The following is a 21,635-nucleotide window of genomic DNA, read 5'->3' on the forward strand; positions in this document are numbered from 1 at the left end:
CATTGCTTGTTGAAGGTTACATGAACAGTATTATTATACAGTACAGTGGGCACTTTTTATATCACTCTGTTTATGAACATTTTTAACTGAATCATTCTTATAAATGCGGTTTCAATATTTGTCTTATTTGTAATCAAGTACTCCATACTACAGTATAGTATTTTAGTAAAATTCAGTAAATTGAAATTTGTTTAAATCTGTTAAGTCTCTTCATAGATACAATACACTTTATTGTCCCCATAAGGACATTTGTTCTGGACTCCGTCCTGCAGTTCAGCATACATGTACATATACAAACATAGTGGCCTTTTATTGTGGCCAGCCTAAGGCACACCTGTGCAATAATCATGCTGTCTAATCAGCATCTTGATATGCCACACCTGTGAGGTGGGATGGATTATCTCGGCAAAGGAGAAGTGCTCACTATCACAGATTGTTTCAGATTTGTGAACAATATGAGATAAATGGTTATTTTGTGTATATAGAAAATGTTTTAGATCTTTGAGTTCATCTCATGAAAAATGGGAGCAAAAACGAAAGTGTTGCATTTATATTTTTGTTCAGTGTATAACATTTTGTTTTTGGTATGCCAGCCATTTTGGATGAAAAGAAAGCGGTACTTCCCAGCATGCAGTTGTAACCAATGAATGACATATCACTGGAAAGACCAGGATGTCCTGTACAGCACATCAGGGATTGATAGAGTAGCTCAAAAGAGTAAAAGGAGATGCATGTTAACAAAATGTCCACTAGAGTGGACATTTTCAATGGGCTGGGTCCCAGGACGGTATTGTTGTTTTATAGTAAATGTATACAACCCAATTTGTGGAGTAGAATAACAAAATGAATGCCGTGAATAAAACCGAAATACACGCGTTGAAGCGGTTCGCTGCTGATTACTACTCACGGCACCCCATTCAAAGTGATGGGAAGAAGCGTCGAAGCTTCAAAGCACGCCGCCGTGTGGACGGGCCGTCACTTTTCAAGAAGTAACCAAAGGAGTCCAATGGAGCCATTTCATACACATTCACACATCGTTGGCCATCAGCAGCAACAAGGACACATCGACATGTTGACTGCACGGCTGGAATCAACCCACGACCTTCTGGTTTAAAAACGAGCATACTCCCTCGCAGCCACAGTAACATTTAAACATGGGACGTTGTTGCCTGAAAGGAGCTGTCATGAATTGACTTTTTATTCAGCGTACGCCAAACTTTAACCTGATCTAATATTCTAGTGATCAGATGTCTGGATCTTAAGTGTTCAGAGAAACTAACGATAGCCTCAGACTAACCGCATTGAAGAAACACGGATTTTGAACCTGCTTTATTTCAAACTTGTAATCACTGTTTTTGCTCGTTATGAAGAGGAGACGTCTGCTTTCGGTTCCCAGTAAGAATGTCTAAAAGCGTGAAGAATCCTAACTGGAAGAAATCTGACCACAAAGACAAACTAGGATCCCATAACACCCCCAAACTCTTGTTATTGTTTTGATTCAGAGACCCGTCAGTGCAGATTAGTGCTTTTTAAACTAACATACACTCAACTTGAACAGAAACATTCTTGCGGTTGTTATGCAGACATTTTTTAATTTGCCTTCACTTTTGGAGAACTTTAAATCTGCAAAGAAACAGTCAAAAGCTTCAAAGTGTATTTTATTTGAAATTCCTAAGCAGAGGTACACTAACACCCTGATGCAGAGTATATGACTCTTCAGGCACAGTATTTGAGTGCGTTTAAAAAGGAAGACTTGATTGTGGCGTACAAAAACATTATTTGTGCTAATGTCACTATCCGTCCATTAGGTTTCCATGGTGACTGAACAATGATGTGTTCTTGTTAGGCAGAAGTAGAGGAAGCACTCAGAACTTTTCTTTGCGCTCGTAAAGCATTGATATTCAAATATACTTTCATCATCAAAAGTACTCATTATGCAGAATGATATATACTGGATTATAATTATAGAGGTGGACATCCAATCAGGAAGCTTATATTTGCCTCCAAATTGTAAGTAGGACATTGTTGTTGTTGTGTGGATAGCCACACTAACTGCTTCATTTGGCACGGTCATGGCAGTGAAACCTCCAGGATTCAAATGTTGCCAAGTACAAAAATATGGAAAGGTCTCTGGTCGTGGTCCTGTGAGTCCAGGTGGAGCAGGACTCAGTCCTTATAGCGCACCTCCGCTCTGAGCTCCTTAGTGACGTAGTTCAGCAGCGCCGCGGTGACCTGTTGCTGCAGAGTCACGTTGCCCATCACCAAGGAAACGAGCTGGGCCGCATCCATCCAGTCCATGTTGTCCAGGACGGACACGATGTCATCGTAGAGCTTCTGTCTCTGGGCGGCGGGCAACTCCATCAGGATCTGAGGCAGGGGCCGGAACTGACCGCTGGTCAGCCAGCTGCCCAGCAGCCCCCCGACTGCTCCACCTGCCACACACAGAGGGGAGGGGGTGGTCAATACATCACAAGGGCCGTCAATAGCTGGAGGCATGATGCAGATGGAGTCAACAGAGAACTTATAGAAGAGAAGTACTTTTGTGTTGCTTTCGAGTGCTTTGTATCTCTTTTAAGTCACTCTGTGTTTCTGAAGTTACTTTGTGTCTTTGTAGTTATTTCCTTTCTCCCTGTAGTCCTTGTGCATCTCCTTGTTGTACGTTTGAGTCTCTTTGGAGTCATGTTGTGTCTGTAAAGTCTCTTAGTGTTGCTTTCATGTATCTTTGTGACTTTTAATTGCCATTTTCTCTCTTGTCGTGCTTTAGTATCTCTTCGTGGTCATTGTGTGTCTCTTTATAGCACTTGTGTGTCACTTGTAGTTGTTCTGTGTAACTTTTGTATTATTTTCGTGGTTAAGTTGTGTCTTGTTGTCATTTTGTGCTGAGAATGGGTTTTTCTGTTGGATGTGTATCTCCTTTCTTTGGTCTTTGAGATTCTCTTTGCTGTTGATGTGCTTTCTTGTGATGCACAGTCTATTGTTTGTACACTGGGGGGCCCCTGACACCTGGGGGGCCCCTGACACCTTGGGACCACGGCCTGTGCCCTTAAACCCCTTTCTGAAAACTCATCCATGTAAGGAACCCACTAATCTCACAATCGTGAAGCCCCCTGGCAGGGTGGGCTGCATGTGTCCCCTCTGATCAGGCAGACGCACTGTTTCCCTCAGAGACAGGGCAGTTTCACAGACGGTCATTTCTTTTGTATTCTTACCAACAGCGATCCCCGGAGGTCCAGCGAGCAGCCCGCCTACAAACGCAACTCCTCCGGCCGCCAGCGCTCCTTTGGTGGAGTTTTTCACTGCCGCTTTGATCTTATCGTGGGCAGATATTTCACAGCACAGACGCATGACATCATCGATCCGTGGAGCCATCCCTGCGCTTAGACACTGAACAGAGAGGACAGTCAACTATACTGAGGGATCGTCTCACACACACACACACACACACACACACACACACACACACACACACACACACACACACACACACACACACACACACACACACACACACACACACACACACACACACACACACACACACACACACACACGCCTTTACCCTTCAGTTGAAGCAGATTCTTCACGTGGACTATTCACACAGATTAAACAGGTTTAGCATTTACCAAACCTAATCCAGTTGTTTGAAGAAAAAGTTCAAATCCCATTTGAATTGAATCACGAAGAAATGGTATCTTCAAACAGATATGTTATTGTTTCACATTCTCTACAGACTCTTATTGTCACATGGAGATGTCCTCAGGCAAGGAAGTAGCATAACTAACCATGTTGAATGCCATGACTATAAAGTGAATCAGGTGAAACAGGCATATCAGTTCATGACATTTAGCCGCAGGAACAATAACAAGAGCCCTTTCAGTACAACCTGCAATGAAACTTCCATGTATTTATTTGTACTTCAAATAAAGTGTGTTATTTTGCAATCATTATGTCATGATAGATTTTGACAAAAAGCCCTTTACTAAGCCTTGAACAAAACCTTTCCACATTGACCTTCAGTTCAGTGGTGCAAACTATAGTGAGAAATGTGCAATTAAACAAACCACTAAACACGGCTTTACACAGCTCGCCAGTTTGTAATTCAGCATTAGACATAGCCATTTTTAGCACATTACATTACTGTAATTCCAAGCTTGCCATTATGACTCCAAGATTTTAAAATCTCATTGTATTGAAGAATATGCTTTCAGATAAAGAAGACAGACCCTCTCCGTTAGGCTAACACACAGTGCACTTTTAGATCCCTGTAGAGCAGGGGTGCCCAACCAGTCCCAGTCGATCGCGAGATGTGTCTAAAAATAGAACAACAATATTCTGTTTTATCGTTAATGTCCTATAACATAATCTTCCTGTGCCAGAATAATGCACTTGAACGCATCAAAGCTTTGTGATTGGCCGGCGTGACCCCATGTGTCGGGGCGTGGCTGGTGGGCAGTGGGCAGTGCACTAGTTCGCTAACGTTGTCCGTGTCAACACCAGGGGGGTATACCACGAAGCAGGATTTTCGCTTAGCAGCTAAATTCAGGGGAAACTCCGGCTTTCCGGTCCTACGAAGCTGGTTCTCTTTTTAGCAGGCTAGATCTCCATGGTAACTTATGCTTAGCGGCTAACCTGGTCGGGACCAGGTTAGGTTGCAGGCTAAGAGCTCAACTCAGTGAAAGCACTGCCTGCTGACCAATCAGAGCTCAGTGTGCGGAGTTTAAAGCGATCAAGTCATATTACAGGAGAAAGGAAATACAGAAAAGCTGCCGATGCAGGAAAGACGGCCGGCAAAAATCACCGACTGTGTGAACGTGAACATTCATAGAATATCACCTCCATCTTCAGAGCAATCTGACTATTATAACATTAGCGTTAAGAAAGCTTACTTAAATATCTGCCACAACATAAGTAACCGGATCAGAGTACATTAAGTACAGTCCGCGGCATATCACTTCATAATGTATCATATCTCTCCTTATCTGAGTCAGCTGAGCCGTATCTGGCCGTGCAACACTCACAGTGTCACATACTGTATGCAGAAGGATTATTTTAAGCAACACATTAAGTTGACGAAACACTCGAGACAAATGTAATTGAAGTCAGATCGTGTTTTAGACGGGCAGTGATATCATAAACCTGTTAATGTACGCATTCAAACACTTGTTCTGTTACCAGCTGTATTCACCTTGCAGGTGCAGCTCTGTGGCTTTGATCCTGGATAAAGTGTTTGAGTCATGGATGTTTAAAGTTTAACTTCTTCATTTTTGACTAGTATTAAAGTTCACTTTTCATTCAGGAAGTATGACGCTGCGCTGTCAGTGCGCTTCTTTCTCCATGTTTGTGATTGGTCGAATGCTCCAGATACCACCCCTTTCATGTGAACGCGCACCTAACTAGATAGGACACGGCTGGCTTGAGCGATCCACTTGATAACCAGCGTCGTAGTACAGTTTAGCGAGAGCGCGTATGTTATGGATTAGGCCAACCGGCTAACTCAAACATATCCAGGTTAGGTTGAACCAGCTTCGTAGTACAGGCCCCAGGAGTGACAGTCCGCACACACACAAGACCGCAATTATGGCAGAAGCAAAACATATATCATTTTCACTCCGAGTGGGAGGATGGTTATTTTTGTATCTATTCCAATTCAAAGTCCATCTGTCTCATCTGCAATGTGAGCGTGGCTTTATCGAAGAAGGGTCTTTTAGGAGCGGCATTTCAAAACAGTGCACAAACGCTACGAGAGGGAATTCCCTCCTAATTCTGCCCTACGCTCCAAAAGGGGAGGGGCCTGAAAGCACAGCTGAATGCACAGCAGTCCATTTTCACCAGGCCCAACAACAAGAGCAAGGCTGCTACCAGAGCATCTTATCGTGTCAGTCACGTTCTTGAGAAACACATGGGCCCTTTCTCATTTCATCAAATCCCCCTCCTCGACTCCTCTGTCCTCCGGTAGTGACCCGGAAATGAATTTTAGCGCGCCATGTTGAAGGACATCCCATTTCTCTAAATGCACGTCGAGGACCGAGCATCGAGCATCGAGGAGGTACTCTGGAGTAGCTCTAACCGAGGATACACTGATGGGTCCTCCATGGTCCTCCACGGCTCCTTCGCGGATGCATTTCCGGGAACAGAGATGTTTCAAAGAGTCGTGACGCACGGCCGGACTTATCTCAGCCAATGACAGCTCTGCATGCATCCCCTGGATATTATTTTAGAAACTGCTTTCATCGCGACGCGATGTTTACAGAGAGAACAGCTGTGAGGTCCTTGCAGAAAGCAGAGCAGTGTGTATAATATATATCACTCAGTAGAACAGGCCTACTCTCTTTATTTGCTTTAGTTTAGTAGATATCTACAAACAAAGAGTCGATATTTTTCTAAAACCATTCAGTGCTTCACAATAAAATACACAACGGCGTAGCCTGTTTTAGGAGCTGTGTGTGTGTGTGTGTGTGTGTGTGTGTGTGTGTGTGTGTGTGTGTGTGTGTGTGTGTGTGTGTGTGTGTGTGTGTGTGTGTGTGTGTGTGTGTGTGTGTGTGTGTGTGTGTGGTACAGTGTGTGTGTGGTACAGTGTGTGCGTAGATGCAGCGGACAGACAGGTCTGTTGGTTTGGTGTCCTCTGCTTACTTGTAATACTTGTAAATACAACTTTTGGCCCGTGATTTATTTTCCTCATTGTAGCGACCAAAGGGGAGAGGGGGGGGGATATATCCAGTCTCTGATAGTGTTACGAGTTATGAGAGTGCTCTGTTTGATTCTGAAATTGTATTTATTTATATAAATATATACACATGTGTGTGTGCGTGTCCGCATCTGTAGCCTGTTATTGTCTCATGATACCGCACTGTGAATGAATCAAAGTAAATATATAAGTCATCATGAACACATCTGTCCATCAGACAGAGGCTGCTGTGCCTTCTGTCATCATTAATGGGCGTCTCTTTAAAATGACCGCTCAGAGGAGAGGAGTTCTTATTTCTCTAACCGCCTGCTGCTTCCCCTCCTCTCTCCTCGGTTCCCCTCCTCGGCTCCTCCGCTCGCATCTCCTGTGGGCGGGACTAAGTATCGAGGATAGGAGTCGAGGAGGGGAGTCGAGGAGGGGAGTTCGAGAAATGAGAAAGGGCCATGAAGTCTTTCAAAAACGGCGAAGTTGTGAAAGAAGCATTCCTGGAGGCTGCCGACGCGTAATAAAAATAACAGTAGCATTTCAACAGGTTTTTGATATGATAAAAACTCAAGTTAGATACCGTTATTAATCAGCTGTGAGTTTGAGTTTGTTTGAACTTATTCATTATAATTATTGTAAAATAGTGTTTTGGTAACACGGGGTGTTCAGGTAACACTTAAAGACTTTGTTATGGAACGCAAAGCAGAGTAGGGGGCTAGTACACCCTCCTGAGGGTCCGATTGTGGATGTCATGCGAGCATAACATGGTGAAAACAATCATTGTAAATTAACAATCGGGACGGAAATGTTCAGATTTCCAAAGGGAGGTTCTGAGAATAAATTAACCGAAATAATTGAACTATTCATATCTTAGACTGCACTGTAACTTTTATCTTTTAATGTTTATTTTATTATCATTTCTTTTTAATGACTGATTTGAAATGCCATTTTCTTAATGTCTTTCATTTTTTGTTTTTCTTTTAATGTTTCTTTTATTATCTTTTACTGTTTTTAAATGCTTTTGTCTGAATGTCTTTCATTTTTGTAAAGCACCTTGAATTGCCTAGTGCTGAAAGGGGCTATATAAATAAACTTGCCTTGCCTTGCCTTGCCTTACAAAATGGTATAAGAATGCAAACTTAAATTGATTATAGTCTATTATCAATTCAGGTTAAGAAACTAGTGTTACTTGCATCCTATTTTAAAAGCATGTATTTGTATACTCTACTAAAATGCAACAAAAAAAGGGTTTGATTCTATTAATTTTGTCTTTTTTACTGCACTTTGGCAGCAGATTCCTGAGTAGCTTCAGATCTGAGTTGTCTTATTAGTAAGCCTAATTTATACTTTTGTAGCAACACTATTTGTATATAATGTCAAAGAAAGGGTTCAGAGTATTTTATTTTTTCCTGTGTCATATGTGGCAGCACTGTTCAATGTTTCTTGAAAACATTACCCACTGTAGTGACGTGTGAATACACTCCAACTCTGTATCAACAACACTGTTGTGTAACTTCAGTTAAATACTTGTATGTGTGTAGATTAGAAAGAGGAAAGATAAAGGATCTGCAGTATTTTATGAAGTATTAATCGTACAAAGGTCAGTTTTATACAAGTAGAAGTGTGTATTTACCTGGTAGGCTGTCAGTAATGGCTACGCCTCTCTATTTGGACTGGTAGATCTCGGCAGACTGGCAACTTTAAAAGTAGCTCTCGGTTCAAAAAAGGTTGGGCACCCCTGATCTAGATGCTATGACTTAAAGTCAGGATCTCTCAGAGTGAAAGTAGACAGATATTGTATTCGTCTCTCGAACTGGAAAAGGTGACAAAGGAAGAACAAAGCAAAGGCACGTCAGAATAAATTTGGTTTCACTTTTAATTTAAAATCCAAATTAGCCTCAACATTATAAAATAACAACACTTGAATAATTAAATAACGTATATAAATATGTCCATGCATTTTACAACTGACTCCCAAAATCATATGATTTTTAAATCAATCTGACATTGTGTTACATTTATGTAGGGTAGTACTTAACTTAATCATCTATTACTTTGAGTAGTTAATTAACTTTAACAGTATGGGAACAACTGCAAACGTATACTGAACATTTGTAAAATATCACGAGCTGTAGGCCGCGTGCCCTTAAAGGCCTGGTATTAATATCCATTATTCATTTAAAACAACCCGCTTTCTGACTGGAGTTTGGCTTGTTAGGGGTTTGTTATTGAAGTGTTTGTTAGCCGAGTTCACTGCTATGAATTAGTTCTATAAACTGACTTAATTTTTTAAAAAGTGCGCACAATAAGCAATACGCTATTAAGTTGTTTTCTTAACATATAGAAAGGCAGTAGATTAGATCAGAAACTGTTTAATACCAGTACAACACAAGCCCGCGTTTCGTTTCTATTTTAAAACCGAACAAGTCCAAAGACCTAGGGATTCATTTCTGATTCTTATAAAGCACAGAAAATAGATAGAACACAGCTGTCATCAACTTTGTATCAATAATGATCTAATTGTTCTAAATTTACCTTCAGTCCTGTCCCGGATAAATACACGCTGGGTTAGAAGGTTAGAAGTAGAAGTTTTTACTCTTCGTGTGCAGTCGGACTCGGCGCATACTCTCGGCGATCCACTTCCTGCTTTCAGCCAATCAGAGAGTAAATAACAGCTAATCGAGACAAGACAGATATTTTCAACCGTGTATTTGCTGTAACTCTATAAATAATTAATATATATCGCTGAAACTTGAAACATGTTGTGTCTATAATGATAGAGTACTTCCTTGCTCACTCAAGTCTAAATTAGTTAAAAAAGGAAAGTCAACACTTTAATTGTTCAGCTCGGACTGGGTTCATCTATTTTTTTATTTGGAGATATATGGGAATCAAAACCCAAATGCCATTAAAACTTTATAGCTGCTGGCATTCTGTCCTCACCAAGTCTCTGTCGGAGTGTTTTCTTCTTTAACTTTAGACGTCACTTCGGTAAAAAAACATATAGGCCTACTGTATATATAAAGGTAAAAACAGCTTGATTTAAAATAACAACATCTTGCACATGCGCACTAAACAAAACATTGGAGTGGTGATTAGTGTGGGAACTATCTTGAAAAGTCTTGAACATAAGGAGGACAGCGTCTCACCAAAACTTGAACAAGTAAATAATCTAGCCTTCAGGATTGCATAGCCAGACCTATCTCCAAAACTCTACAAGATAAATTAACTCTGGTACTTCACAGCTAGTCTGTCCGTTACGTTCGCCATTTTAACCAGTTGTCACAGAATAATATTCTTGTTTTGCTTTTCACGTGCAGCTGCTGCCTAAAGTTAGCACGAGTGGGGATGGCTGTAACAGCAGAGCACGCCAGCACGGGCCTTATTTTTACAGCATAACGAGGACTTTTTTCGTACATTATGTTGTTTGCAAACTCATTTACTGTTCCCTAGTGATGTTACGTATTGCGCCGAGGCTTCGGAGCGTGTGTCGAGTAATCCCTGAAGCATTTTGTGAAGCATGTACCGAGGCTTGTATCGTTTTGGGCCAGTAACGTCATCGATGACAAACGAAGCCTCGCTGCCTGTCGATACCACGTGACTGCTTCACGAAGCGATTCAGATCGGTTGAACCGTTGAACCACAACGCTCATAATACCCATGGATGTATAATAAGAATCACATTACCCCTCCTGTACCCGGGCCGGTGACACGATAGAATCAAGAGAGCTCAGACCCTCACTTATATAGCGGTCGGAACATGTCATAAGTATAAATAGATACAAGCATAAATAAATGTAGGAATAAAAACACGAATAAATAAATACAGGAATACATATGTTGCAGTGTTTTCAAGGAGCTTTAGTGTGTGTGCTGTGGCTCAGCTGGAAAGCAGTTGACTCATGACCGCAGGGTCCCTAGTTCAACGACTGAACAATACGTGTTGTTGTTTATAAAAGCTACAGCTAAATGAGATAATGTAGTTAATAAATGTATTCTTTGATATGGTTTAGCCTTTCTCCGGCTACAACATGGTTACGTTTATGAATATTAGTAAGGAATACAAATCCCTCTTTGCAATGTTTACCAGCCTCCTTAGGCTTTTCAATCACAATCATTAAACTGGAATAAATACAATATTGTTAACATGAAAATATGATTTAATGTTCTTTGTTTAGAGTTATTCTAAGGCTTTACTCAATTGGAACTCGGTATGAGATAGATAGAGCACACTGTTGAGATGTCCAATCTGCCTGTTTTACACACTCAGGGGGTTTGTGTTCAAATGAAGCCCATGATGAAGCCTCATGAGATGAACCCTTTTGCGACCCAATTGGCTGGAAAGCTTCAAAGCTTCATAAGGCTTCATCTCACCATCACTACTGTTCCCTTCTGATAGCTTGAGGACTGTGTAAACGCCAATGTGGATAAATATGAAAGACAAAACGTAATATTTCAGTCCACATAACTTGTTGTCACATCAGTGTGTTGTTTTGTGGACATGTGACGCAGTGACTGACGTACAACTGTCCCGCCTCAGAGGGCGTGGCTTGGGGACGTTTCAGGACACAGGGAGGACTCTCCGAAAAACAACTTTGAGATCAAAACAATCTCTGAAGAACAAGCAACACAGAAGGATCATTTGGGTATAACGGCCACACCCGAGGAAAACAATTTATTTTATTCAATCAGGTGAGTCATGATGTAGATATCTATGCAGCACGGTAAAATACTGGCCTGTTTTAATGTTTGGATGTCATTTGTCTTTTGTTCTAAGTGCAATCCTCTGGGCAGTGATATGTATTTGGTTTGTAATGCATGTTATCGTTTAATTTCCACCTCTACAAATCCACCCAATGATATTATTATGATAAATAAAAGTGCGTCGACGTGCAATCAGCTGTTCGTCCTGTAGATATCAGGTTACCGGCCAGACAGGGATTATGTGTGTGTTTATAGGGAGGGGTCTGGTGACTCCGGCAAACACTGAAGGAAGGCATCCGGACACTGACACGGGTAAACACCGGGTCTGTTTATGGAACTATGTTTGTCTTGAACGATTATAGCAGACATGTACTTGTGATATAATGGTGTATTGTAGCCAGTATACATTTGATATATTCCTGTGATTATACTTTCAACAGATAAGGAAATGTTGATGTCGGCATTTTATGCGATCAGCTGTCATAAGTAAATATTGGACCTACATTTAACATTCTGCATTGGATAAATAGGATGATATCATAGTAATATAATACTTTGACAACTTTTGCTCATTATTTGCTCAAATAATAATGTTAAGTGTGTTTTTAATTATATTTCATGAATTGTAGCCCGTATATGAAGAGTGTCTTTGAGTAGGCCTACCTTAAAAACATATTTTTAATTAAAATGTATTATTATTTGTAATTTAATAAGCATGATTTATCTTCCCTAAGAAGAACATGGCGTCCTCCACCAGGGGACTTTATTAACAAACATGCAGTGTATATATCTTTCACATAACACTAGAACTAATGTAAAACAGGAGAAACTCAAACGGTTTTTTTATTTTACGTACTGTTTTTTTGAGTATACTTGAAAAGCGCTTTTTAAATCAAATGTATTGTTATTATTTTCCTTATTTAATAAGCCTTATTTATGTTGCCTAAGAAGGACAGGGGACTTATAAACAAACATGCAGTGTAGAACTATTAACAAAGCACTTATATACTAATAAAGGACTGGCTTATCTAAAGCCAGTTGAGTAGCACTTGAAATGTTTTTGCTCTATGTGTACTATAATGTATTTATATGATTCTGTTTTCTTCAAGTCTGTATTTTGTTGGTCGAACGCACTTTTTGTACGTCGCTTTGGATAGAAGCGTCAGCTAAATGCAATGTAATGTGTACATAATACACTTCCATAATGTTCCAGGTTCATTGTTTAGGACAACATGTCAGCCAGCTGCGGGTTTCGGTCACGCCTACAACTTTTCTTCATGGGAGGAGTTTAAAGCAGTGTTGCAGATTGTATCATATTTTTGAAACCAGTCAAATTCTAGCGTCTTCATGTTCCCTCAGCTGTAACACTCGTGAGTCTGCGTCATGAAGCGACCTATAGCAGCTCAGGTTCCTGTGTTGGCGCAATGGAAACATTGTTGATGCAGAGCAGGGGTTAGGTAATCACTGGAGAAGACCTGTGGGGTTTTATTAGCACAGCCTCACCGGGCCGCGGAGCCCCCTGCTCATGTGGACACATATCCAGGCAGAGAGGAGGTTCAGGTGGAAGAGCATTAAAGGAATACTTCACCCACAAAATCACAATTTGTATATCAATTACCCTCGCTGTTTTACCTTGAATTATTCTTGCATGAGAACAAAGAACCCAGAAACAAATAGTTCACAAACATGAGATACTTTGATATGGTGTAGCTGTATCATTAAAGACATAAACATTGTTTCTTTTTTTCCGTTCACCATACAGACATTTATTTAGACCTTTTTTGTCCAGGAACCTTTGAGTGAGTAATTCATATACAAATAGTTATTTATTGTTTTGTATTCCTTCATTCAAATGGGCTAATTCTTAACATCTTGTCCCTAAATACATATTTGTATTCTATTTTTTAAGTGGACCTTCTGCTATAACTTCATAGGTTAATAAAAACCTCTGCTTTGTGTTGTATTTCTATTGCCATTTTTGATATATATTTGTAATGTTTTATTTAATTTAATTCTGATTGAGGATTGTGAACTCAGAACCCACGATCACATCCAAAGTATGGAGTCGTCCAGCTGCCAAAACCCTTCCAAAAAGTGTGTGTTGTGCATTGCTTGATATTCTCACTATTGCTCATTCCCAGAAAGCACCTGGGTCTGAAGATGTTCGGAAAGCTTCTCTCTCAGCTGCTCTGGAACGCTGGGGAGGATTTGGAGGCAGCGGACTCTTATGAGGAGCTGATGGAGAGTGAGGAGGGAGGATGGATCATCGTTGATCTGCCAGGTAACAAATGAACCCTTCAGAGTCTGGTATCCACTTCTACATCGTCCACTCAGCTTGGGTGCAGTGTGTTCTGGGATGTAAAGAGAAGATGTCCTCATTGCAGAGAACGAGCCCCTGTCGGCCCCCCCGGCGGGCCCCCTGGAGAACCTGCTGATCGAGCACCCCAGCATGTCCGTGTACCAAATGAGATGCACGATGAGCGGAGAGGAGGAGGTTGGCTCTGACGAAGAGGAAGAGGACACCTCCAGGTAGTCTTCATTCAGATGCATTGATGTATTTATTAGTCACCACGCCTGGATGTCATCTCTCACTGAAACCTGTGAAAGCCCCAAAGTGGGCTGTGTTTCCATTTGAAGAATCAAGGCTGGATTACAGAGGCTAACAATGTGTACCCCGTTTCAAGAGCTCCTTCACTTGGGTTAGTCACTTACAGAAGGTTAATGAGCCGCATCTGGTGAAGTAACGACCTTAAGGTGTATGTGTCGTGGTAGAAGGAGCATTCTGCGGCTTGATTTCATCAGTGTAAGTACTGCACTGTCAAAATACTCCATTATAAGTTCAAAGATATCCATCAAATGTACTTTAACTATAACGTAGTCATTGTGTATTGCATTCATTGTAATATTAGTATATATTATTATTGATTATGCTGATCATCTTTGAGGTATGGTTTTCTGTTGTAGTTAGTCGATACAGAACTATTAACCAAATCAAAGTATAAGTGTGCAACCCTTCATGGACTCAATAGAGGGCACAGTGATGCGTCCTAACCCCCGGAAGTATGCTGCACATGGGTTCCTTCACCAGAAGAGCAATGCAATTCCTCCATAGGGTTTAGGAAGAGAGCTGGAAATCAGGCCATTGTATTACTACTTTTATAATTATAAATCTAATCGATAGATTTATGATTCTAAAATGATAAAAGCAGGGTAGACATGTGGAGATGATCCGGCTGAACAAAACGTGATCCGTCTCTTCAACGTGTCTCAACCACTGACCTGATTTCCAGCTCTCTTCCTACACCCTATGGAGGGATCCGTTGCGTCTGGGCGAAGGAACCCATGCTGCCTGACTTCCGGGTTTTAGGACGCGCCACTGCCACTCTATATCGATGTTGATGCTTATTAGGATGCTGGATAACGTAACATTCCTGTGAAGGCTCGAGCTCAAGAACCATTTTAGGGATTTTTTCGCATTTCTCCCCAAACATCCACGCTGACTAAGTGAAGAAGCTCAACGTCACTCAAACTGAACCTTTTCCCACCAAAGTCTAACAGTATGCAGATGACGTCGCAGAGATGCTTGTAAACTGCAACTTGACTGGTTACAGGTGGCATACAACCGCAAGATGTTCTAGTTTAACATCAAATCTTAAATAAGATACTTAAAGCGATGACAAATATTTAGTGAAATAAAAGGTAACATTTGTACTACTAGTGAAAAGAAGTTTAAAGTACCACACAATGGAAATACTTAAGAACAAGTGTTTCAAAACTATAATTGGGTAAATTACTTACTTAATTACTATTCTAAACTATTATACTATTAAACTATTATAAACAGTGTTGTATTAGTATGGATAAGATATGAACACTGGATTGCAGTTAAAGAGAGCTTTAGGTTCAGTGCCCGTCTATTGAAGCGAAACAGTCTGCTGGCCACAGGCAGGAGGAACGCTCCGTGGTGCGTCTTAGTATCCCATCAGTGAACCTACCTGCTACTACGCTCTAACCCTCCCTGTGTGTGTGCAGGCCGGCGGTGGTGAGGCGGCACATCTCCTGGCGCCTGGCTGCCTGGGGGCTCCCTCTGCCCGGCCACCTCCAGCTGCTGGCTGTGCAGAGGGCCGGCGCCCAGGCTGAGAGGAAGAGGCTGAGCCGCGGAGGCCTCCACAGGCAGAACCTCGCCAAGATGCGCTTCTCCCCCGCAGAGAGGCGCTACGGACACTTCAAGCAGCCCTGCCAGCGCCTCTGCAGCAACTAAACAGGAAGGGGAGGGGCTTCAAGGTGCCCCCACCACAGCCCAGATGTGCAGCACAGTGCCTTGACTCTGACTTACTCAGGTTTTCAAACCACTGTTTCACCTTAGCATAAAGCACCATCAGATTCAACACTTCCTGTGCAGTTGATTTAAATGTCATTATCAGCAAACTGCACTGCAGCTGAAACCACTGAGAACAATGTGTGTGTGTGTGTGTGTGTGTGTGTGTGTGTGTGTGTGTGTGTGTGTGTGTGTGTGTGTGTGTGTGTGTGTGTTATTCTAAACGTGTTGTAACTGAACGAGGATTCACATATGAAAGCTTCAAACCCGTAGAGTGATTTTTAATGCAATATCTACGATGCAGTGAGAATGTGTTATTTCATGTGCCTTAGTTTGAGATGGAACAGGTGTTTTAAAGCTCGTACCAGGCCACGGTGACACGGTGAGCTGTACAGCCACTATGTCGGGTGAAAACCCCCGGGTTAGGGTTTTGATTGCCCACTATTTTCATGTCATACAAATTGTTCATTTTAGACGAGTGTAAATACAGTCGAATATTATGTTTTTCTATGAGTGTATTTATAAAATGTACCAAAAAATGAAAGTCTTGTTTTCTTACGCCGGTGTCTGAGGTCTTTAATGTGGCAGCAGACACAAGACAAACACCTTCTGCTATTGTCGAAGCTCACGTATCTTTCCCATGAACCTCTTCACTCGCTCCGGGTCCACGGCGCTGGCCCAGTGGCCCCCCTCCTTGAAATGAGAACCGACGATCATCCCATTTGCACCAATGTAGCTTTCAATGTTGTCATAGGTTACCCCAGAACCAATCAGCACTGGGATCCTCACAGACTTGGAAACCTCTGCAAAAAGCAAAGGAACATCTGAACAGGGGTAACTACTCCAACAAAAAATAAAGAAAACAATAAATGATGACTTAAGGATCTTTAAAAGGGACAGTTGTGTTGAATTGAGCTTATGTAAGGGAGGTATCCATATTAAGTGTATCCTGAAGATGTTTTTTATGCTGTCTTCAAATCCACCAGATTTTATGAATCTTTTTGACACTTGTTACTTTACCTTGCAGGACCTGTGAGTCGCTAGCCTACAATAACACAGACAGGCAAACTGCTCAAAGTAGCCTGAGACCAGCAACCCTCGGGTTCTGTTAAGTACAACTATTTATTTTCTTAATGGAGTTTAGTGGCTTTTGCAAGAGCACATTAGAGACAAATAACAGCTTTAGTTTCCCATCAGAAAGAGCTGTCTCCATGCAAGTTACAGAGGTGATAATCATTTGAATATAACACCTCTTTTGTTTTTTGATGGATAAAAGCAGTACATTGCTTTGCTCTGCGAACTACGGGTGTGCCGACGCAATTTACTGCAGATAATACACCGACTATAAACAAGTACCTAAAATAACCCCACTTCAAAACATCCAAACTATTCCTTCAAAGCATACAACAACTTCATTTCCTTTCCTCACCATCACATGCACATGGATGCATCTCAAATCCGCACAAACAGTTACTGTCAAACGTGGCAATCTGAGAGGATTTATTATGTCGATGCGGCATGCTGTTTTTTCAGATCTGGATCCTATCCATATATGATCATGTTAATGAATGTCAGTTGCCATGGCGAGAGGAGGCTGTGAACCCAGGGAACTTTGGACACTTGCATGTGAGCTCCAGTATCATTGTGTCTGACCCTAGTCTGCGTGCTTGTGCTCCCGAGATAGAGCGTGTGTGTGAGGGGAAAGATGGGGTGAGTGTGTGCATGAAACCAGTGCTGTGTGTGTGTTAGGCTCAGAGTGTTTAGAGTCGTGGTAGAGACTAGAATAGCAGGCCTGGTATCGCTAATATAAGAAGGACATGGTCCAGATTTACAACCCTCTGACTCTGCAGATACAAGCGGCAGGGCCTTCAGCTCCCCGTGGTCCCTGATCAAGCCACTTATGGAAGCAGTATTCACATTCTAAATATATATGGTGAACACTATAAACATCTAAATGAATCATCCCCAGTTGTTTTGTATTTATAAAAATATATGTTTAAATCTGCATATGTGACATTTTCTTATTATACAGTCGTTTGCATACATTTCCAGAAAATAGATCTGGAAATTGTAAAAGACAGTTTCATAATACTTAATATATAAGTGTAAGGTTCTTCCAGAAGATATTTGAAAACCATGTATAAAATACATTAATCTCAACAATAGAATAGATGCTATATGCTAGATTATAGCTAACATCTCATTTCCATCTGCAGCCAGGTACACACATAATAATCAACACACGTTTACTAGTGCCGTAGGATGTTTTCAGCTGTATTCTTATTGTATTTTCTTCATTCTAATTGGATGTTCTTGACCTTAACTTTGCCTTTATATGATTTCCTCCGCATGTAGCTGTATCCACCAAACAGCATATCAGATTGGCAGTGAGTCACCGACCTGCCAGTAATCCTTGTTCTGAAGCTATTAGTAGAAGGTCAGCGTGAGTTGGGTATCACTCCAGGACACAAAATGAGTAGTAAGAACATATTTTCATAGACTTTGAGCATCGGCTGTTTATATATAAAGGGCTTTACTAAAGGTGAGGGTGACCTCTGCTGGACGGATGAGGCAATGACTAAAAAGGACTTAACATTACGGTCGGCAGGACAAAATGGTTCTAATATATGGTGGAGAATATCTGAGAAAGTAACTAATTGTTATTGTAATGCTTTTCACTGACACTGCGGTTCAGATATGATTCACTATATTTGAAGGATTGATAATTTTATATAGTTTTTCTGTACCAAACAATTTTGTTATTTTTTAAGTCTGGGGAATGTGATTTATAGGCCGGGATATCTCGGCTGCTCCACACAACTTTATTCAAAATGGTATTTGAACACACGCATTACGACGCCATGTTGATTAACTGTGCAGCCCAAGGATAGTATTTCTCTGGGGAATTACTGCATTTAACATCAAGTCGACTCAAGCCAATGGATAACAGATTGTGTTTCAGCCCTGTGTTGTTAACCTATAGAAGGATTAGGTGCTAGGCAGTGCCTGATAGCGTTGATGTGCTCCTGGCAGGCTGGAGGGTGCGGTACCTCTGAGCTCCCGCGGGTCAGCCTGCTGTCCTGTAGCTGATCCTGTGACGATGAGTCCGTCTGAGAGGAAGAACTCTGCTGCATGTGCCGTCTCTGCAATGCTCACGTCTGAGGTCAGGGCATGGGAGCTGGGGAAACACACACACAGTGTACATAAACAAGCAGGACATGGCCGAGTACAGCTGGCTGGGAAGACCATAGTTACATGAATCCCATTACACTGTAAAACATAGAACAGGGTGTCAATTGACTTCATCAACTGTGACTTAAGCTCCACTTTTTGCAGCAAAGTGTAGGAGTAATCCATAACTTACACCTGCCTCCTTCTCCACTCTTTAACAAAGAATCCTATATACTTATATAGAATTCTAAATAAGCAAATTGTATTACCAAAATAATTCATATACATTACAAGAAGTATATCATTTGACTATTTTAATATATTTTCACCCTTTTTTGCTATTGTTTGTTTTTCGTTGAAGAGGGGAATTCTATTGTACAAACCTGCAGCTTCTTGACCTCTCCTGTCACATCAGGTATATTTTTGATATTTCTATAGATTTGTTTTTTTTAATAAAATACGAGTGACATGTTATCCTGTACAAGTCTTAATGGCTTTCCCTTTTTTAATTAGTTTATTTGACAACCAATGGAACGCACATTTATCAAGGCTACTAACAAACTGAAACACCTCAAACCTCCACATCTAATATGTATCCATCCAGTCACTATACATCCTCTTTTCTAACAGGGGGGCTTGGTTAGTAGTTGGTCTTGCCCTTGCCTATTATTTCAGCACACTCAGAGAAATGTTTAAGTAAACCACTAAAGTTGTTGCAGCTCTGTTTTGCATCACTTCTGGTTCTAGTTACGGATACAAATGGAGAGATGGGGATCTCACCTGTGCTTCTTCTTGATGTCGGTAAAGATCTGCACGTGCTCAGCTCCGATCTGTTTGCGGTACCTCAGTAAGTCCCCGGCGCAGGCGTTCAGGAGTCCTTCATCAGCCACGTGGGAAAAGACGAAACCCTCGGCCCTGATGAAGTCCAGACCTGTGAACATGGAGGAACATTTGAACACTATGATCCACTAACAAGCAGCCTCTGTGTCAGATACAGGTTCCTTTCAACCAGAGGTTCAGAAAGTACATTTACTCAAGTACTGTACTTAAGTACAGTTTGGTCTGCTGCACATTACTTGAGTAATTCCATTTCATACTACTTCCTACTTCTACTTTCCCCTAATCATTTGTATGATAGTTTTAGTCACTTAGAAACTATACTAAATATAATCAACATATAATTATCATGTGTTATATAGACTATATGGATCCCTTGGGGAAATTCACAAGCTATAAGGCAGTATATATTGTAAAATGATAAGAATACAATTGTCCGTCTTGATTAATCAGTAATGTTTTTTGTACTTTAACTATATTTTCATGATGATACTTTTAATACTTTACCGCGAGTACTGTGGTATTCCTACTTTTATTGTTTTAAATGTTCTTACATAAAACACTAAAGGACAAACACACCGCATCTTATTTGACTGATAAACACACCTTAAATCACGACACCCGACCAGACCGTAATGAGCTGATGTTAGTCAGAAAATCAGTTTACAGTGGATCTGATACACGATCGATATACCTATGTTCTAAACACTTTTACTGCAGATGGTATTATATACACAGCACAACGATCATTCAACGATGTAAAGACTGAACCTGAAGCCAGGGCGACTGCCAGGGCCTGCTGGTTTGCAGAGGACAGTATTTGCACTCCGAGCGGCAGCTGTGGACAGATGTTCCTCACAGCCGAGCACACTGCGGTCAGACAGGCAGTCACCTCGGGGCCCACAGAGAACGAGTAAGGGATGTCATGCATGTTCTCGATGACCACAGCATCCTGAAGAGGGGTTCACAAGTAACTGTACTGGCTCGCTTAAGAAGACTTAATGTGCTAGGAATTCACACAATGTACAATAACTTACAATCCCTGCGTCACGGTAGATTTCTGCCTCCCTGCAGGCTTCTTCTGTGATTCGGGACATTTTCATACAGCCCAGGGGGGTGCCTGTGATGGACATCAAATATGGAAACAATAAGTAAGAGATATGACAAATAAAAGCTCCCAAAGGTAACCAAATACCTTTACCTGAATACTGCACCTATAAGTATACATTTGAAATATTTGTACTTTTATTAAATAGATTTTTACTCTAATTTGCTATAGTACTTCAACAGTCAGCTCCAAATAATATGCTTTTACCTGACCATGTTCATTTGACATATAGGATTTCACAGACAAAATTATATGACAGTTTTGAAAGGAGTATTTTTTACGAAGTGGTATTGCAACCGTTACTAGATCCTGAGGCGCCCAAAGAAAATACAGTACGACCCAGAAAGAGGAAGGCAGATGTTGCCATTGTAAGTAGTCTGAATAATATAATAGGCCTAAACCCCATGTTTCAGGAGTGTCTAGGTTGTCACATAAATGCATCATTGCTGGCAAAAACTTGTATATGCAGCTGGATTTAATAATGATTTGCATTAGTGCTTACAAAACAAAACACCCCTGGGAAAATGTGTAGTTTCTACTTTTCACAAGCTGGAGATTGATCTGATTTATGTGTGGGTTTTGAAATACAGACAAATGACCTTTACAACCTTTACTAGAGTCAATAAACTGAATAGTTCATTTACAACTGCTAAAATGTAAATCTTAAGGGTCAGGTCAGTCTTACCTGGTAAAGCTTTAACATGAATCATTCCAATAACCACAGATTTCAGTCGCCCAAAAAGGTTCAAAAACTTCATGTTGTCGTTTTTGTGGAGCAACCAGTTGAGCAGAGACAAATAATCTTGCTTTTTGTCTTTCTAAGCATG

The 21,635-nt window shown here is 41.1% G+C and overlaps 3 protein-coding genes across 4 annotated transcripts; 1 reads left to right on the forward strand and 2 right to left on the reverse strand.

Annotated features, from left to right (window-relative positions):
* Positions 1 to 1,640: 1,640 nt before the first annotated feature.
* LOC117443837 (protein C19orf12 homolog) lies at positions 1,641 to 9,327 on the reverse strand. 2 transcript variants are annotated; one of them, XM_034079666.2, is made up of 3 exons: positions 9,206 to 9,327; positions 3,210 to 3,384; positions 1,641 to 2,432 (listed from the first exon to the last, which is right to left on the reverse strand). In XM_034079666.2, the coding sequence occupies exons 2-3, from the start codon at positions 3,367 to 3,369 to the stop codon at positions 2,167 to 2,169; spliced, it is 426 nt and encodes a 141-aa protein (XP_033935557.1). In that variant the 5' UTR covers positions 3,370 to 3,384; positions 9,206 to 9,327; the 3' UTR covers positions 1,641 to 2,166. The 2 variants fall into 2 exon arrangements, with proteins under 2 accessions (XP_033935557.1, XP_071057959.1); XM_071201858.1 differs by lacking the exon at positions 9,206 to 9,327 and adding an exon at positions 8,304 to 8,490.
* Positions 9,328 to 9,791: 464 nt separating this feature from the next.
* Positions 9,792 to 16,236, forward strand: LOC117463154 (tumor protein p53-inducible nuclear protein 2). Its single transcript, XM_034105472.1, has 5 exons — positions 9,792 to 9,833; positions 11,211 to 11,362; positions 13,516 to 13,655; positions 13,759 to 13,903; positions 15,407 to 16,236. The coding sequence occupies exons 3-5, from the start codon at positions 13,535 to 13,537 to the stop codon at positions 15,633 to 15,635; spliced, it is 495 nt and encodes a 164-aa protein (XP_033961363.1). The 5' UTR covers positions 9,792 to 9,833; positions 11,211 to 11,362; positions 13,516 to 13,534; the 3' UTR covers positions 15,636 to 16,236.
* Positions 16,237 to 16,304: 68 nt separating this feature from the next.
* Positions 16,305 to 21,615, reverse strand: LOC117463138 (uncharacterized protein F13E9.13, mitochondrial). The gene is made up of 6 exons (XM_034105471.2): positions 21,494 to 21,615; positions 20,738 to 20,820; positions 20,472 to 20,652; positions 19,644 to 19,794; positions 18,743 to 18,870; positions 16,305 to 16,495 (listed from the first exon to the last, which is right to left on the reverse strand). Exons 1-6 carry the CDS (start codon positions 21,564 to 21,566, stop codon positions 16,305 to 16,307), a joined length of 807 nt encoding a protein of 268 aa, XP_033961362.1. The 5' UTR covers positions 21,567 to 21,615.
* Positions 21,616 to 21,635: the final 20 nt, after the last annotated feature.

This window comes from Pseudochaenichthys georgianus, chromosome 3, assembly GCF_902827115.2.
Source record: "Pseudochaenichthys georgianus chromosome 3, fPseGeo1.2, whole genome shotgun sequence".
In the NCBI taxonomy this organism is placed as follows: Eukaryota; Metazoa; Chordata; class Actinopteri; order Perciformes; family Channichthyidae; genus Pseudochaenichthys; species Pseudochaenichthys georgianus.

What these genes read in the sequence shown, in the direction of transcription:
- LOC117443837 (XM_034079666.2), bottom strand. Translation starts at nt 3,369, where the DNA reads ATGGCTCCACGGATCGATGATGTCATGCGTCTGTGCTGTGAAATATCT. An exon ending in ACCTCCGGGGATCGCTGTTG is followed by an intron (nt 2,433 to 3,209) that starts GTAAGAATACAA and finishes TGTGTGTGGCAG; the next exon opens with GTGGAGCAGTCGGGGGGCTG.
- LOC117463154 (XM_034105472.1), top strand. Translation starts at nt 13,535, where the DNA reads ATGTTCGGAAAGCTTCTCTCTCAGCTGCTCTGGAACGCTGGGGAGGAT. An exon ending in GATCATCGTTGATCTGCCAG is followed by an intron (nt 13,656 to 13,758) that starts GTAACAAATGAA and finishes TCCTCATTGCAG; the next exon opens with AGAACGAGCCCCTGTCGGCC. An exon ending in GAGGAAGAGGACACCTCCAG is followed by an intron (nt 13,904 to 15,406) that starts GTAGTCTTCATT and finishes GTGTGTGTGCAG; the next exon opens with GCCGGCGGTGGTGAGGCGGC.
- LOC117463138 (XM_034105471.2), bottom strand. Translation starts at nt 21,566, where the DNA reads ATGAAGTTTTTGAACCTTTTTGGGCGACTGAAATCTGTGGTTATTGGA. An exon ending in TCATGTTAAAGCTTTACCAG is followed by an intron (nt 20,821 to 21,493) that starts GTAAGACTGACC and finishes TGTCCATCACAG; the next exon opens with GCACCCCCCTGGGCTGTATG. An exon ending in TCTACCGTGACGCAGGGATT is followed by an intron (nt 20,653 to 20,737) that starts GTAAGTTATTGT and finishes ACCCCTCTTCAG; the next exon opens with GATGCTGTGGTCATCGAGAA.